The sequence below is a fragment of the Bos indicus x Bos taurus genome, chromosome X (assembly GCF_003369695.1).
Source record: "Bos indicus x Bos taurus breed Angus x Brahman F1 hybrid chromosome X, Bos_hybrid_MaternalHap_v2.0, whole genome shotgun sequence".
NCBI classification, from domain to species: Eukaryota; Metazoa; Chordata; class Mammalia; order Artiodactyla; family Bovidae; genus Bos; species Bos indicus x Bos taurus.
In genome coordinates, this window is record NC_040105.1 from 59112421 (window position 1) to 59127153 (window position 14733).

General features: G+C 43.8%; 2 protein-coding genes across 4 annotated transcripts in view; one reads left to right on the plus strand and one right to left on the minus strand.

Annotated features, from left to right (window-relative positions):
- SLC9A7 (solute carrier family 9 member A7) overlaps positions 1 to 14733 on the plus strand; it is a 182392-nt gene that overhangs the window by 120729 nt on the left and 46930 nt on the right. For 2 of the 3 annotated variants that reach the window (XM_027535148.1, XM_027535149.1), the window contains exons 6-11: positions 4375 to 4480; positions 4817 to 4958; positions 6769 to 6874; positions 8649 to 8737; positions 8829 to 8942; positions 11470 to 11581. In XM_027535148.1, the coding sequence (XP_027390949.1) occupies positions 4375 to 4480; positions 4817 to 4958; positions 6769 to 6874; positions 8649 to 8737; positions 8829 to 8942; positions 11470 to 11581 (669 nt within the window). Of the gene's footprint in view, positions 1 to 4374; positions 4481 to 4816; positions 4959 to 6749; positions 6875 to 8648; positions 8738 to 8828; positions 8943 to 11469; positions 11582 to 14733 lie in introns of all 3 variants that reach the window. The other variant, XM_027535150.1, reaches the window with a different exon arrangement.
- CHST7 (carbohydrate sulfotransferase 7) overlaps positions 10300 to 14733 on the minus strand; it is a 78667-nt gene continuing 74233 nt past the window's right edge. The window contains exon 2 of the mRNA XM_027535152.1: positions 10300 to 10495. The gene's annotated coding sequence lies outside the window, so the exon portion shown is untranslated. The remainder of the gene's footprint in view (positions 10496 to 14733) is intronic.

A 14733-nucleotide genomic window follows, 5' to 3' on the forward strand; every position in this document is an offset into this window, starting at 1 on the left:
CATCTAGTGATGTCCATACGTAGAGTCTTCTCTTGTGTTGGAAGAGGTGTTTGCTATGACCAGTGAGTTCTCTTGGCAAAACTCTATTAGCCTTTGCCCTGCTTCATTCTGTATTCCAAGGCCAAATTTGCCTGTTACTCCAGTTATTTCTTGAGTTCCTACTTTTGCATTCCAGTCCCCTATAATGAAAAGGACATCTTTTTTGAGTGTTAGTTCTAGAAGGTCTTTTAGGTCTTCATAGAACCTTTCAACTTCAGCTTCTTCCGCATTACTCATCAGGGCATAGACTTGGATTACTGTGATATTGAATGGTTTGCCTTGGAAATGAACAGAGATCATTCTGTTGTTTTTGAGATTGCATTCAAGTACTGCATTTCAGACTCTTTTGTTGACTATGATGGCTACTCCATTTCTTCTAAAGGGATTCTTGTCCACAGTCGTAGATATAATGGTCATCTGAGTTAAATTCACCCATTCCAGTCCATTTTAGTTTGCTGATTCCTAGAATGTTGATGTTCACTCTTGCCATCTCCTGTTTGACCACTTCCAATTTGCCTTGATTCATGGACCTAACATTCCAGGTGCCTATGCAATATTTCTCTTTACAGCATCAGTCTTTACTTCCATCACCAGTCACATTCGCAACTGGGTGTTATTTTTGCTTTGGCTCTGTCTCTTCATTCTTTCTGGAGTTATTTCTCCACTGATCTCCAGTAGCATATTGGGCCCCTGCCGACCTGGGAAATTCATCTTTCATTGTCTTATCTTTTTGCCTTTTCATACAGTTCATGGGGTTCTCAAGGCAGGAATACTGAAGTGCTTTGCCATTCCCTTCTCCAGTGGACCACATTTTGTCAGAACTCTCCACCATGACCTGTCTGTCTTGAGTGGCCCTACATGGCATGGCTCATAGTTTCATTGAGTTAGACAAGGCTGTGGTCCATGTGATCAGGTTGGTTAGTTTCCTGTGATTGTGGTTTTCAGTCTGTCTGCCCTCTGATGGATAAGGATAAGAGGCTTATGGGAAGCTTCCTGATGGGAGAGACAGACTGAGGGGGAAATTGGGTCTTGTTCTGATGGACGGGGCCATGTTCAGTAAATCTTTAATTCAATTTTCTGTTTATGGGTGGGGCTGTGTTCTCTCCCTATTATTTACCTGGGCTAAACTGTGGTGGAGGTAATGAAGATAATGGTGACCTCCTTCACAAGGTCCCATGCATGCACTGCTACACTCAGTGCCCCCAGCCCTGCAGCAGGCCACCGCTGACCCAGGCCTCTGGCAGAGACTCCTGGAGACATAAGGGCAAGTCTGGGTCAGTCTCTTGTGTGGTCACTGCTCCTTTCTCCTGGGTTCTGGTGCACACAAGGTTCTGTTTTTGCCCACCAAGAATCTGTTTCCCAGTCCTGTGTAAGTTCTGGCGGCTCTATGGTGTGGTTAATGGTGACCTCCTCCAAGAGGGCTTATGCCATACCCACGTCAGCTGCACCCAGAGCCCCTGCCCCCACAGCAGTCCACTGCTGACCTGTACCTCCACAGGAGACACTCAAACACAGTTTTGTCTCAGTCTCTGTGGGGTCTCTGGGTCCTGGTGCACACAAGGTTTGTTTGAGCCCTCTAAGTGTTTCTGGCAGGTGTGGGGTTTAATTCTAAAGGTGATTTCACCCCTCCTACCATCGTTCTGGGGCTTCTCCTTTGCTTTTGGATGTGGGATATCTCCTCAGTGATGCTCCAGGGCCATGCAGCAACTACGCAGCTGCTGCTCCAGCGCCTACCATCTTCTTGGGGCTTCTCTGCCCTTAGATGTGGGGTATCTCCTCACTGCTGCCCCCACGCTGTGCAGCCACTGCTCCCACAGATGGTGACTGCAGCCATGAAATTAAAAGATGCTTGCTCCTTGGAAGAAGAGTTATGACCAACCTAGACAGCATATTAAAAAGCAGGGACATTACTTTGCCAACAAAAGTCCGTCTAGTCAAAGCTGTGGTTTTTCTGGTAGTCATGTATGGATGTGAGAGTTGGACTATAAAGCAAGCTGAGCAGTGAAGAATTGATGCTTTTGAACTGTGATGTTGGCTAAGACTCTTGAGAGTCCCTTGGACTGCAAGGAGATCCAACCAGTCCATCCTCAAGGAAATCAGCCCTGAATATTCAATGGAAGGACTGATGCTGAAGCTGAAACTCCAATACTTTGGCCCTCTGATGCGAAGAACTGACTCATTGGAAAAGACCCTGATGCTGGGAAATATTGAAGGTGGGAGGAGAAGGTGACAAGAGAGGATGAGATGGTTGGATGGCATCACTGACTCAATGGACATGAGTTTGAGTAAACTCTGGGAGTTGGCGGTGGACAGGGAGGTCTGGCGTGCTGCAGTCCATGGGGTTGCAAAGAGTCACACATGACTGAGTGACTGAACTGCCCCATGGAGGCAAGATGACCACACTGTATCCAGGCTTCACCCTCTTCCAGGCAGCAAAAGGTAGCACTTACCACAAGGGAAACTAAAGAAGTGAGTTTAGTTCCTCAGTTTCTTATGGCAGAAACTAACAAAACAAAAGGTAGTTGAATGTGAGTGTTGCGAGTGAACCCCACCTGTGTGTACAGATTAGAGTGGTGGTTCTTAACTGGGAATGATTTTGCCCCACCACAGCACATGTTCAGCAATGTATGGAGACATTTTTGGTTTTCAAAGCTTGGCAGGGCAGAGTGTGTGGTGCTACTGGTATCTTGTGGGTAGAGGCCAAGGGTACTGCTAAACTATCTTATGGCACACCATGTGGCCCCCACGACAAAGAGTTATATGGCCTCAACTATCAGTAGAACCAAAGTCCAGAAACTCCAAAACCCTTTTGGGGTTCCATAAGGTCAAAACTGATTTAAGAGTAATAGTAGTATATCTGGAGAAGGCAATGGCACCCCACTCCAGTACTCTTGCCTGGAAAATCCCACGGGCGGAGGAGCCTGGTGGGCTGCAATCCGTGGGGTTGCAAAGAGTTGGACACGACTGAGTGACTTCACTTTCACTTTTCACTTTCATGCATTGGAGAAGGAAATGGCAACCCACTCCAGCGTTCTTGCCTGGAGAATCCCAGGGACAGGGGAGCCTGGTGGGCTGCTGTCTATGGGGTCACACAGAGTCAGACACGACTGAAGTAACTTAGCAGTAGTATATCATTTGTCTTTTTTGCTTACATTCTTTCTTAGAAGTGTACTGTTGAGTGGAGTTTTCCAGGGCTTACATAACTGTGACACTGACTCCCTATTGATGAAATATAGAAACAGATGTGAAAACCATGTTCCATTACATCAGATATTAAAAAGACCTGAGAAAATGTAAAACAGTAGTTGTCTTTACACTATTTTATGGAAAAAATTATTATTTTTCAGTAAAAAATGTTAATATAGAGTGGGTTTACTAGTAATTTAAATTAATAAGTTAAATTTTTTGTTTTACTCAATACAGTAAGTATTGAAAGCTATAACCCACAAAACTAAAACTCTTTGCCAGCCTCAGAATTTTTTAAGGATGTAAAGGAGTCCTGAGATCAAAAGTGTGAGAACTGCTGGTCTGGAAAAAAGTTGATTTTTAAATACCTGTGAAATGTGAAACCCGTGAGAAGTGTAATTATGTATAGTCTGTTATAAATGAGGACTTGGATTATTTTACATATCTTTAGTAAAGCCTTCTCTGTGCCCTGACCCTATGCTAGAATCTGGGAGCACAATGATCAATAAAATAGGGTTCCATTGCAGCAATGTGGATGGACCTAGAAATTATACTAAGTGAAATAAGACAATGGAAGACAAATAGCATATGACATAATTTATATGTCGAATCTAAAATACAACAGAAGTGAACCTATCTGTGAAACAGAAACAGACTCACATAGAGACATAGAAAACAGACTTGTGGTTGCCAAGATGGAGGAGGGTAGGGAAGCGATGGGTTGGAAATTTGGGATTAACAGATGTAAACCATTATATATAGAATAAATAAACAGCAAGGTCCTGCTGTATAGTACAGGGAACTATATTCAATATCCTGTGATAAACCATAATGGAAAAGAATATGAAAAAGAATATATGTGTATAGCTGAATCACTTTGCTGTACAGCAGAAGTTAACACAACATAGTAAATCAACCATACTTCAATAAAATTAAAAATAAAATAGGGTTTCTGCCTTAAATGAGATTTCAACTTATCAGTAGAGCCAAGTTGCATTAATTGTGATGATTTTTAAAGTTCTGTAGTAGAAGTATTTTCAGAGTGTGATGGGATTACAGTGGAAAGCGCAGTGTTGTTAGAATCAAGCATCATATCACTCCTCATTCAGAAACTACAACCAATTTATATGCTTTTGGCCCATCTTTTAGTGACCGTACTGGCGATATTTAATGAATTGCATGCAGACGTGGACCTTTACGCACTTCTGTTTGGAGAAAGTGTCCTAAATGATGCTGTTGCCATTGTACTGTCCTCGTAAGTAACAATGTTTCTGCCTGGGAAAAGAGACTCTGGCTTCCTGAATGCTCTGGGCTAAAATCAGAGGCCCACCTTAAAAGTGTTAAATTTTGAATTGGGTGCTTTTCTAAATGAGGTTTATAGACTTAGTTGATAAAGTTATGTTGCTTTGTCCAGTGGGCAGTGATCAGAATGCTGATACCTTCATAATATGGCTCCTGCAGGTTAAATTAAATGAATACAGCATGGGGAGTGCTCTGCAGAGTGTAGATATCTATGTTTGTCAATACTTGTAAGCACCATGGTATAAAACCAGCCCAGTACTTTCTAATTCTCTCTCTCTTTAAACTCCAGGTCTATTGTTGCCTATCAGCCAGCGGGGCTGAACACTCACGCCTTTGATGCTGCTGCCTTTTTTAAATCAGTTGGCATTTTTCTAGGTATATTTAGTGGCTCTTTTACCATGGGAGCTGTGACTGGTGTCGTGACTGCTCTAATATCCTTTCTGTGGTTTCTGCACCTGCCTGAGTATGATTATGTGACCTTGCACTTGTGAAAAGAGAGTTCTCATTTCCTCCTTTCAGAAATGAATCTTAAATTGGTTGTTCCACTGGGGGCTGGGGACCCCTGAAATGTCACCCTTTGGTGAAACTTGACAGCTGATGGCCTAGTTAAGAGTCAGAGAAAATGTTTGAGAGTGTAGCTCTGGGCTTAGCTCTGTCCTCACCTTTGTGTTTCTCTTCTTCCTACAAACCAGTTGGAGACAGGAGCTTGGAGGAAGCGTCATTTGGGAGGTGTGGGAGGCAGCACAGAAACAGTGGAAGAGCCAGGAGGCTGGAAATTGGAGACCACCTGTCAGGAGGATGGAAGGAAGCAGGCTGTGAAGTATTTTAGCCCCAGACTGGCTGCTGTCATCCGCTGTTCCAGGCCATATGGGGCTAACATGGCCTTCACTAGCCAGGGGCTGTCTGTGGGAATTTTAGCAAGGTGACCTTCCTTAAGCCGAGGACTGCATGATATTGAGTTAAAAACCAACAAGCCAGTCAACCAACCAGCATAAAAGCAAAGTGTAGGAGTGAGCAGGCAAGCCTTCCACAGGTGCACTGAGTTCTTCATCAAATCTTCTTCCAACAGCATATAGATCACCAGGGACCAATACAGATGTAATGGGAGCCACAAATGTGAGCCTCATCTTTTCAGCCTACAGTAAATACACAGATTATTAATGGAATTTATACAAGTTAGTAATGAGATTTTATCCCTTCAGGATTTGTACCAAGTCTTTGAAATATGGTGTGTATTTTGCTCTTACAGGATATCTCATTTCAGACTAGCCATATTTAAGTGTTGGGTAGTTACATGGGGCTAGTGGCTATCATATTGGACTGTACAGATGTAGATTGCTTTCTTCCTCAAGGCTCTCTGATGCTCTGAACACTTATATTGCTCAGTGAAACCACTCATGACATGCTTCTAAGCTGTGCTGCCCCCCCCCCACCACTCCATGGAATGGCAGTGTGAGGAAGGGAATTGCCAATCCCCAAAAGTGACAGCACTTTGTAGTTGCCCCTGGAGTTGTGCATTTCTCCCTCCCTCTCTCCCTCATGCATGCATTAGGCACCTGTGATGGACTCAGGCCTTAGTAGTCCACAGAGGTCAGAGTCTCCCTGCCTCATCTTCCGAGGTCTGCCTGAGGGACTCCCAGCACTGCCAGAACCCACCTGCCAGTCACACCTCAGGCCTCAACTGTGCATCTCAGAAATATGGGCATTACCAGGAGCACAGAGAGCCCATTTCTAGTTCCCTTGGAAAGCTTGATTAAAAAAAAAACAGCTTTATTGAGAGGAAATCCACATGCTGTATAGTTCACCCATTTGAAGTGTACAATTCATTGGTTTTTGGTATATTACATTATTATTATTTTTTAATTGTGGTAAAATATGCCTAACATAAAGTTTGCCACTTTAACCATTTTAAATATATAATTCAGTGGCATTAGGTGCATCCACTGGTGTTGTGTGACCATTGCCACCATTTCCAGAACATTTCTCATCATCTGCGACAGAAACTGTGTGCCTGTTGAATACTGTCCTCCCTATCCCCTGACTCCCAGTGCTCAGAAACCTCCATTCTACTGGAGAAGCTTCATTTTCTTTATATTCAAAACCATGCAGCAGCTTTGGGGCCCCAAAGGAAGAGTTGAAGGGAAAGAGTAGCCTTTTGGGGAGGGGTCCTGGGCTAACAGAGAATGATTCTCAGTGACTGTGATGTTTGTTACTGGAGACAGTTCCTTGACAGGAGCTGACGTGACCAAGTTCACCAAGCTGCACTGCTTTCCCCTGCTGGAGACTGCACTCTTCTTTTTGATGTCGTGGAGCACGTTCCTCTTGGCAGAAGCTTGTGGGTTCACAGGTGGGTTTCCTTTGCCCTTGGGTCGCCCTTACCCTCATTGTGGCTGGAGCTATGGGAGCTTGAGGGGAGGGCAAAATTCTTAATAGCTGTGGCCTGGAGTTGATAAACCACTCACAGAATGTCCCTATGCAGGATTGCCGAGTGAGCCCTGTGTGCTGCCTTAGAAATAGTTTAGTTTCCCCCAAAGCTATGTATTTTAAAAAATATATAAAATTTTGAAGCTTTATTGTTTCAAACTCAGTTAGATCTTTGAGTACTCATTCTGACCATAAGTGGATGCCTAGCTGCAAAAGTTCGGAGAAGGCACTGGCACCCCACTCCAGTACTCTTGCCTGGGAAATCCCATGGATGGAGGAGCCTGGTGGGCTGCAGTCCACGGGGTCGCTAAGAATCGGACACTACTGAGCAACTTCACTTTCACTTTTCACTTTCCTGCATTGGAGAAGGAAATGGCAACCCACTCCAGTGTTCTTGCCTGGAGAATCCCAGGGATGGGGAAGCCTGGTGGGCTGCCGTCTATGGCGTCGCACAGAGTTGGACACGACTGAAGTGACTTAGCAGCAGCAGCAGCAGCTGCAAAAGTTACTGAATATATTAATACCTTGTTTGTAAAGTGAAAATGAAAGTTGCTCAGTCGTGTCCAACTCTTTGCAAACCCATGGAGTATTCAGTCCATGGAATTCTCCAGGCCAGCATACTGGAGTGGGTAGCCTTTCCCTGCTTCAGGGCATCTTACCAATCCAGGGATCAAACACATGTCTACCCACATTTCAGGCAGATTCTTTACCAGCTGAGCCACAAGGGAAGCCCACCTTGTTTGTATCCTCCCCTGAATTGCTACGTTACTTTACAGACAGTAGTGATAACAAGTAAAATATATATCCTTTTAAAGATCATTTTGCATCTACTCAGATGAGTGTGAGCACAAGTTTTCCTTGTTTTGTGTCTGATCTGTTTAATCACCGCTTTTCAAGACTGTGTTTTTATGGTGCTAGATTCATAGATTATTAGTGTGGGTGATTGTGTGGTGTTACTTCTTCGCATTCTCTCATTAAAAAAAAGTTAATCATTGGATTTGTTCTGTTAGAAAACTCAAGTACAGTTGCTCTCTGTGACCCAGGTAATTAGGAAGTGCTTTTCATCATCTTTTCTAAATACTGTAATGTATCTTTATGTAACCTACTTCCTTTAAAACTTGACAACCATCTGTAAATATATAGGCAAAGTCCTGTATATTTACAGGTGTGTTAATTGTCTTGTACAACAAAATAATCACTATTAACCAGAAGTCTTGATTTTTTAGGGCTGGGATAAATGGACTAGTACTCTGGATCCTTTTTGTCTGAATCCCTGGACCATGCAAAAATACAAATCATTGGTTTGAAATTAAATTCATTCATTCAGCAAACAGAGAGGAATATGACAGAAGTGTGTGACCAGTACACATTTCACAGTCTCTATGAGGGAGTGAATGCTAAATGCCACATCCAGATGGTCAATTCAGTAGGAGTTTAGAAGAGGGGAGAGAAAACCCTTAAAACTGGAACAAGGGGGAAAACTGAGGGCCTTGGCTTTGAAGGAGAGCAGAGTTGGGAGAAGGCAAAGGTTGATATGAGAAGTGGGGGTGGGGGCACTTTCAGTAATAGGCAACTTTCCAAAACTTTCAGGAAGTGGGATAAACTGGGCTTTCCTACCTTAACTTTTTATTTAGGGAGAGATTGTTTCCAGCTTCTTTCCTTGCCCCCTATGGATTTTTCTTGAATTCTCTTGCCAGGTGTGGTAGCCGTCCTTTTCTGTGGAATCACACAAGCTCATTACACCTACAACAATCTGTCAGTGGAATCCAGAAGCCGAACGAAGCAGGTGAGGGAGAGCCGTGCGTCTTCACCAGTGATCTGGAATATGAGGGAGCGGACCCACGGGGTTTATGGTTTGCTTTTCCCTTTCCGTGCAGCTCTTTGAGGTATTACACTTCCTGGCAGAGAACTTCATCTTCTCCTACATGGGCCTGGCACTGTTTACATTCCAGAAGCACGTTTTCAGCCCTGTTTTCATCATTGGAGCTTTTGTATCCTTTTCTGATTCCACCATTTTCTACACAGAGAGATGACCACTTCCAGGGAAGCCATAACAACGATAATCTCTGGTTTGGCGGGGAGGTGACTGAACCAGCACTGGTTCATGGTGTTTTTATGATGAGAAGGCATAAGTGGTAAATGTATAAAGCTAAAAGTATTTGATTTCAAGGACTGATGTTGATTCTAGTTGCCCTTTCTGAGTTTTCTGTGTTGATGTTGTTGTTTAGTGACTAAGTCGTGTCCTACTCTTTGTGACCCCATGGATTGCAGCATGCCAGGCTTCTTTGTCCTTCACCATCTCCTGGAGCTTGCTTAAACTCATGTCCATTGAGTTGGTGATGCCATCCAACCATCTCATCCTCTGTCGCCCTCTTCTCCTGTTGCCCTCAATCTTTCCCAGCATCAGGGTTTTTTGTTTTTGTTTTTGTTTTTTTCCCAGTGAGCTGGCTCTTCACATCAAGTGGCCAAAGTATTGGAGCTTCAGCTTCAGCATCAGTCCTTCCAATGAATATTCGCGATGTTGTTTCTAGATACCCTTTCTTCATTTTCTGTGTCAGATGGCCTTTCTGTTACGCAGGTGGTTGGCAGGTGGTAGTTTGTTTTGTAAAGCATCCTTCCTAACAGATCTAAAAATCGGCAACCCGTATCTGTCCCCCAAATTGTTTTTTTCTCATTGGCACATGAATTCCAATCCAAGAGGTCAAGCTTCTGTGACCCTTGCTCTCAACTGCACGTGGGTACAGGCAGCCTGCACATGGTGTGTGTGCTTTCACCCACGCCTCCCCATGGTGGAAAAGACCCCCCGCCCTTTTTTTTTTTCTTTTTTCAAAAAAGGAAATGGAGAGGAACAGAAGATAAAATGGAGAAATGCTCGGTTCCTTGATTTAGTCCCATTGTGACAGCAGTATTTTGGAAGAGAGACAGTTTGGGGGTTGGCTCCTCTGAAGTGAGGAGATACATGAATGCCCAGCAGTGCATTGATAGATGAGGGCTTTGCTCTCTTGGCCTCAGACCCTATTGTTTTCATTAAAGTGAACTCTTCTGGGCTTTGAAACTATAGCAATTCAGCTCCAAACCCAGAGCAGGAGGCCACTATTGCTGCCTATTCCCTTTTGCCTTTTCTGAGGCCTCATGGATATCCTTAGATCTTGGGATGCTGGTCCCCCAAAGAGGAGTGTTTTTTCTCTTCTGAGCTTTTCACTTATTGTGGAGGAATAACTGATACTTACCAAGTGGCTAGAGAGAGAGACAGTGGCCTCATGCCATGCCAGACTCCTGCCTGTTAAGAGTATTATCTACTTCAACTGGGCTCATTTCCTAGGTTTACACACTCACCAGACAAAGAGCTAAAGATCTGGCAGATCAGTGTTTTTATTCTTAAGAAAGACCTTGCATGTCACTGTGATTTGTATTCTTAGCATGGCATCCTGTGAGACATAGTGAAAATGCTGCCCTTGTTTATGGTGGGGGGCCTTTTTCAGGGGGGAGCCAGGGCCTCTGTGAATCCTGAAGGCCACTTCCACTTGAGGACTCCTCTTCTCTCCTGTTAAAAACAAAACAAACACAACAGTAGCAAAAAGGAAAAAAAGGAGAGAGAGAGAGAAAAGAAGCAGAGGAGAAGTTTGAATTATATCCTAGGGAAGGCAGAAGAGAGTCCCACCCTCGCTTCTGTCTGAAACAGCTGCAGCTCCGGCAGCTGGTGGTTGCTCTGCTGAAACGGAAGCTCCCTGTTCCTCTGGCTTGCACAGTGGTTTCCTGCTGTGAGCAGGGCAGTGTGCCTCTCTCTGTTGGGCTCTGTTCTAAACTCAGCAAGTGACGAATGACCAGTTTCCTTGAATTCTTTGGTTTGCACAGTGAGTTCCTCTTCCACACTCTGCCTTTCCTCCATTTCTTACCTCCCCAAAGACATGTTAGCCACTTTGGCAGAGAACTCTCCCCAGGCTGATCCTTGTGAGGAATATGAATGTTTCTTCATTGTATAAATACTGTAAGCTTCCCCACCTCTTACTTGTAGGCTCTTCCTGGGCATACACACCCTGAATGTTTACCAAAGCTTACAACCTTACCCAGCAAACCGTCTGTTTATAGTTTGACTCAGGTTAGTAATTTTTTTCTTCTTATGATTTTTTTGTTCCTCCCAGTAGAGTCCAAACACACTCTTTACTTCTCTTAACTCTGCACCCAAGCCATGGTACCTTAGCTTCTCTCTGAACTCATTTTTTTTAGATAGATCAGAGACTTGGTCAGTATCAGTTTAATCAGATCAAAAAGTTACAACAGTGTGTTTAACAGGCCAGAAATTATCTCTGTGAGCTGGAGGTTGGGAAAATTGGCCAGTCGAATCCCACTTGCTGCTGACTTGTTTAGAGGCAAATGAGACAGCCTGCCTTCTCTGTGCAACTCTCCTGATCATAACAAGGTGTCATGGTGTTCCTGAAATTCTCTGCCCAATCAGAGGTTGTGTGAAAATGCCATTTGGGGAACATGTTGAGCCCTTAACCTCCACCTGGTGGTCAGGTTGCCATCTTCTTGGGCAGAGCCGCCCACATCTACCCACTTTCCTTCTTCCTCAACTTGGGCAGAAGGCACAAGATTGGCTGGAATTTTCAACACATGATGATGTTTTCAGGTAAAAAAAAAAGTCAATAAAGTGAGTTTTATTAAGCAGGCAGTGTAAGTATGATTAAAATGCAATCAATAAGGTTCATAAAAAGACAGAAATTCAAGTTTCTGGTTCTTTGGGATCCCCTGAAGTGCTGAGTAGACAGACAGACAGACATGTTAAATAGAGCTGATACTGATTTTGTAAACCATACTACCACATGTGAACGTTTTCCTCTAAAATATTTGCATGTTTATCTCTACCACCCAAGGAGATATATACCTGGAGATATATATGTATTTAGAGTACTTGATTGTTTTTTAGTAGGTGTTCATAACCCTTAATCTTCCAGAAGGGCTTCAGACCTATAATTAGAAGGAAAATAAGTCTTTAATGATGAAGAGTACAGGCCAAATTATTTGACACCTCCGAGCTTCAGTGTCCTCTCATAATGAAATTGAAATAATCAATTGAGATCCCTCCTAGCTCTAACTTTCTAAGAAATAAAATACACCCACATTAGCAAGATGAATCCCAAACTGGAAGATAAGAGCCATGATAGTTCTCCTTGACTTACACTGTCTCCCAGATGCCCCCTGTTCACTATAAAGCCGAGAAAAGTGGAGAAGCCACTGAAGGGATAAAGGACAATAAATATGTGAAGGAAAAGAAAGGAGAGAACAATTGGCATGAACAGATGGTTCAGTGAGAGTGGAAAACATCCGATTTTATAGACAAGACTCAAGTAAGAGCATCCCTGCAGAGCAGAGGGAGAAGATAGTGGGGTAAAAGGCCACTGTGACCCTTCGAGGTACCTCTGTCTGGGAAGGGGGAGGGGATGTACAAGAGGGACAGCAAGTGGCAGCCCTTTACTGCCACACAGTAGTTCTTGGAGACCTCAGAGAATCATACTAAAATCATATCATTAGGCACTGCTCAGCAAAGCAATGGTGTTGTCTACTACTCCCTTGCATCTCCATTTAAGTACACAGCCAGCCCTAAAGATTTCCTTTCACTCTGACACACATTTGTTGGGCATTCCCTTCATAAAAGCCACGCTTCTAGGTTGTGGAGGATATAGAAACCAGCCTCCTTCAGGGAGCTCACAGTCCACTGAGGGGAGACACAATATAAAAGCTAACTTTCTCCCAAGAGAGGGTGGTGAATTGCACAAAAGAGATGTGACATAAATGTGGAGAAAATCAGGGCCCAGGGCCATATTCGTCCACGGGGTAGCCTTCCAACTGGGCTTGGATTCAGTGGCATTTCAGGAGGCAGAAGGTCAGAAGGGCAGGAAAGCATTGCTGTGTGTGGCCTTGAAGGCCTTCTTCAGTGATCAATGCAAAGAAATAGAGGAAGACAACAGAATGGGAAAGACTAGAGATCTCTTCAAGAAAATTAGAGATACCAAGCGAACATTTCATGCAAAGATGGGCTCAATAAAGGACAGAAATGGTATGGACCTAACAGAAGCAGAAGATATTAAGAAGAGATGGCAAGAATACACAGAAGAACTGTACAAAAAAGATCTTCACAACCCAGATAATCACGATGGTGTGATCACTCACCTAGAGCCAGACATCCTGGAATGTGAAGTCAAGTAGGCCTTAGAAAGCATCACTACGAACAAAGCTAGTGGAGATGATGGAATTCCAGTGGAGCTATTTCAAATCCTGAAAGCTGATGCTGTGAAAGTGCTGCACTCAATATGCCAGCAAATTTGGAAAACTCAGCAGTGGCCACAGGACTGGAAAAGGTCAGTTTTCATTCCAATCCCAAAGAAAGACAATGCCAAAGAATGCTCAAACTACTGCACAATTGCACTCATCTCACACACTAGTAAAGTGATGGTCAAAATTCTCCAAGCCAGGCTTCAGCAATACTTGAACCATGAAATTCCTGATGTTCAAGCTGGTTTTAGAAAAGGCAGAGGAACCAGAGATCAAATTGCCAACATCCACTGGATCATCAAAAAAGCAAGAGAGTTCCAGAAAAACATTTATTTCTGCTTTATTGGCTATGCCAAAGTCTTTGACTGTGTGCATCACAATAAACTGTGGAAAATTCTGAAAGAGATGGGAATACCAGACCACCTGACTTGCCTCTTGAGAAATTTGTATGTAGGTCAGGAAGCAACAGTTCAAACTGGACATGGAACAACAGACTGGTTCCAAATAGGAAAAGGAGTAGGTCAAGGCTGTATATTGTCACCCTGCTTATTTAACTTATATACAGAGTACATCATGAGAAACACTGGACTGGAAGAAGCACAAGCTGGAATCAAGATTGCTGGGAGAAATATCAATAACCTCAGATATGCAGATGACACCACCCTTATGGCAGAAAGTGAAGAGAAACTAAAAAGCCTCTTGATGAAAGTGAAAGTGGAGAGTGAAAAAGTTGGCTTAAAGCTCAACATTCAGAAAACAAAGATCATGGCATCCAGTCCCATCACTTCATGGGAAATAGATGGGGAAACAGTGTCAGACTTTATTTTTTTGGGCTCCAAAATCACTGCAGATGGTGACTGCAGCCATGAAATTAAAAGATGCTTACTTCTTGAAAGCAAAGTTATGACCAACCTGGATAGCATATTCAAAAGCAGAGACATTACTTTGCCAACAAAGGTCCATGTAGTCAAGGCTGTCGTTTTTCTTGTGGTCATGTGTGGATGTGAGAGTTGGACCGTGAAGAAGGCTGAGCACCGAAGAACTGATGCTTTTGAACTGTGGTGTTGGAGAAGACTCTTGAGAGTCCCTTGGACTGCAAGGAGATCCAACCAGTCCATTCTGAAGGAGATCAGCCCTGGGATTTCTTTGGAGGGAATGATGCTAAAGCTGACACTCCAGTACTTTGGCCACCTCATGCGAAGAGTTGACTCATTGGAAAAGACTCTGATGCTGGGAGGTATTGGGGGCAGGAGGAGAAGGGGACGACAGAGGATGAAATGGCTGGATGGCATCACTGACACGATGGACATGAGTCTGGGTGAACTCCGGGAGTTGGTGATGGACAGGGAGGCCTGGCGTGCTGCGATTCATGGGGTCGCAAAGAGTCGGACATGACTGAGCGACTGAACTGAACTGAATGGTCTGGTTTAAACATGAGACACACAGGCTAATGCAGAATGCGGGTGAGGTTGGAAAGGGAAATTTCATGTGAATTGGTGCAAACCTTCA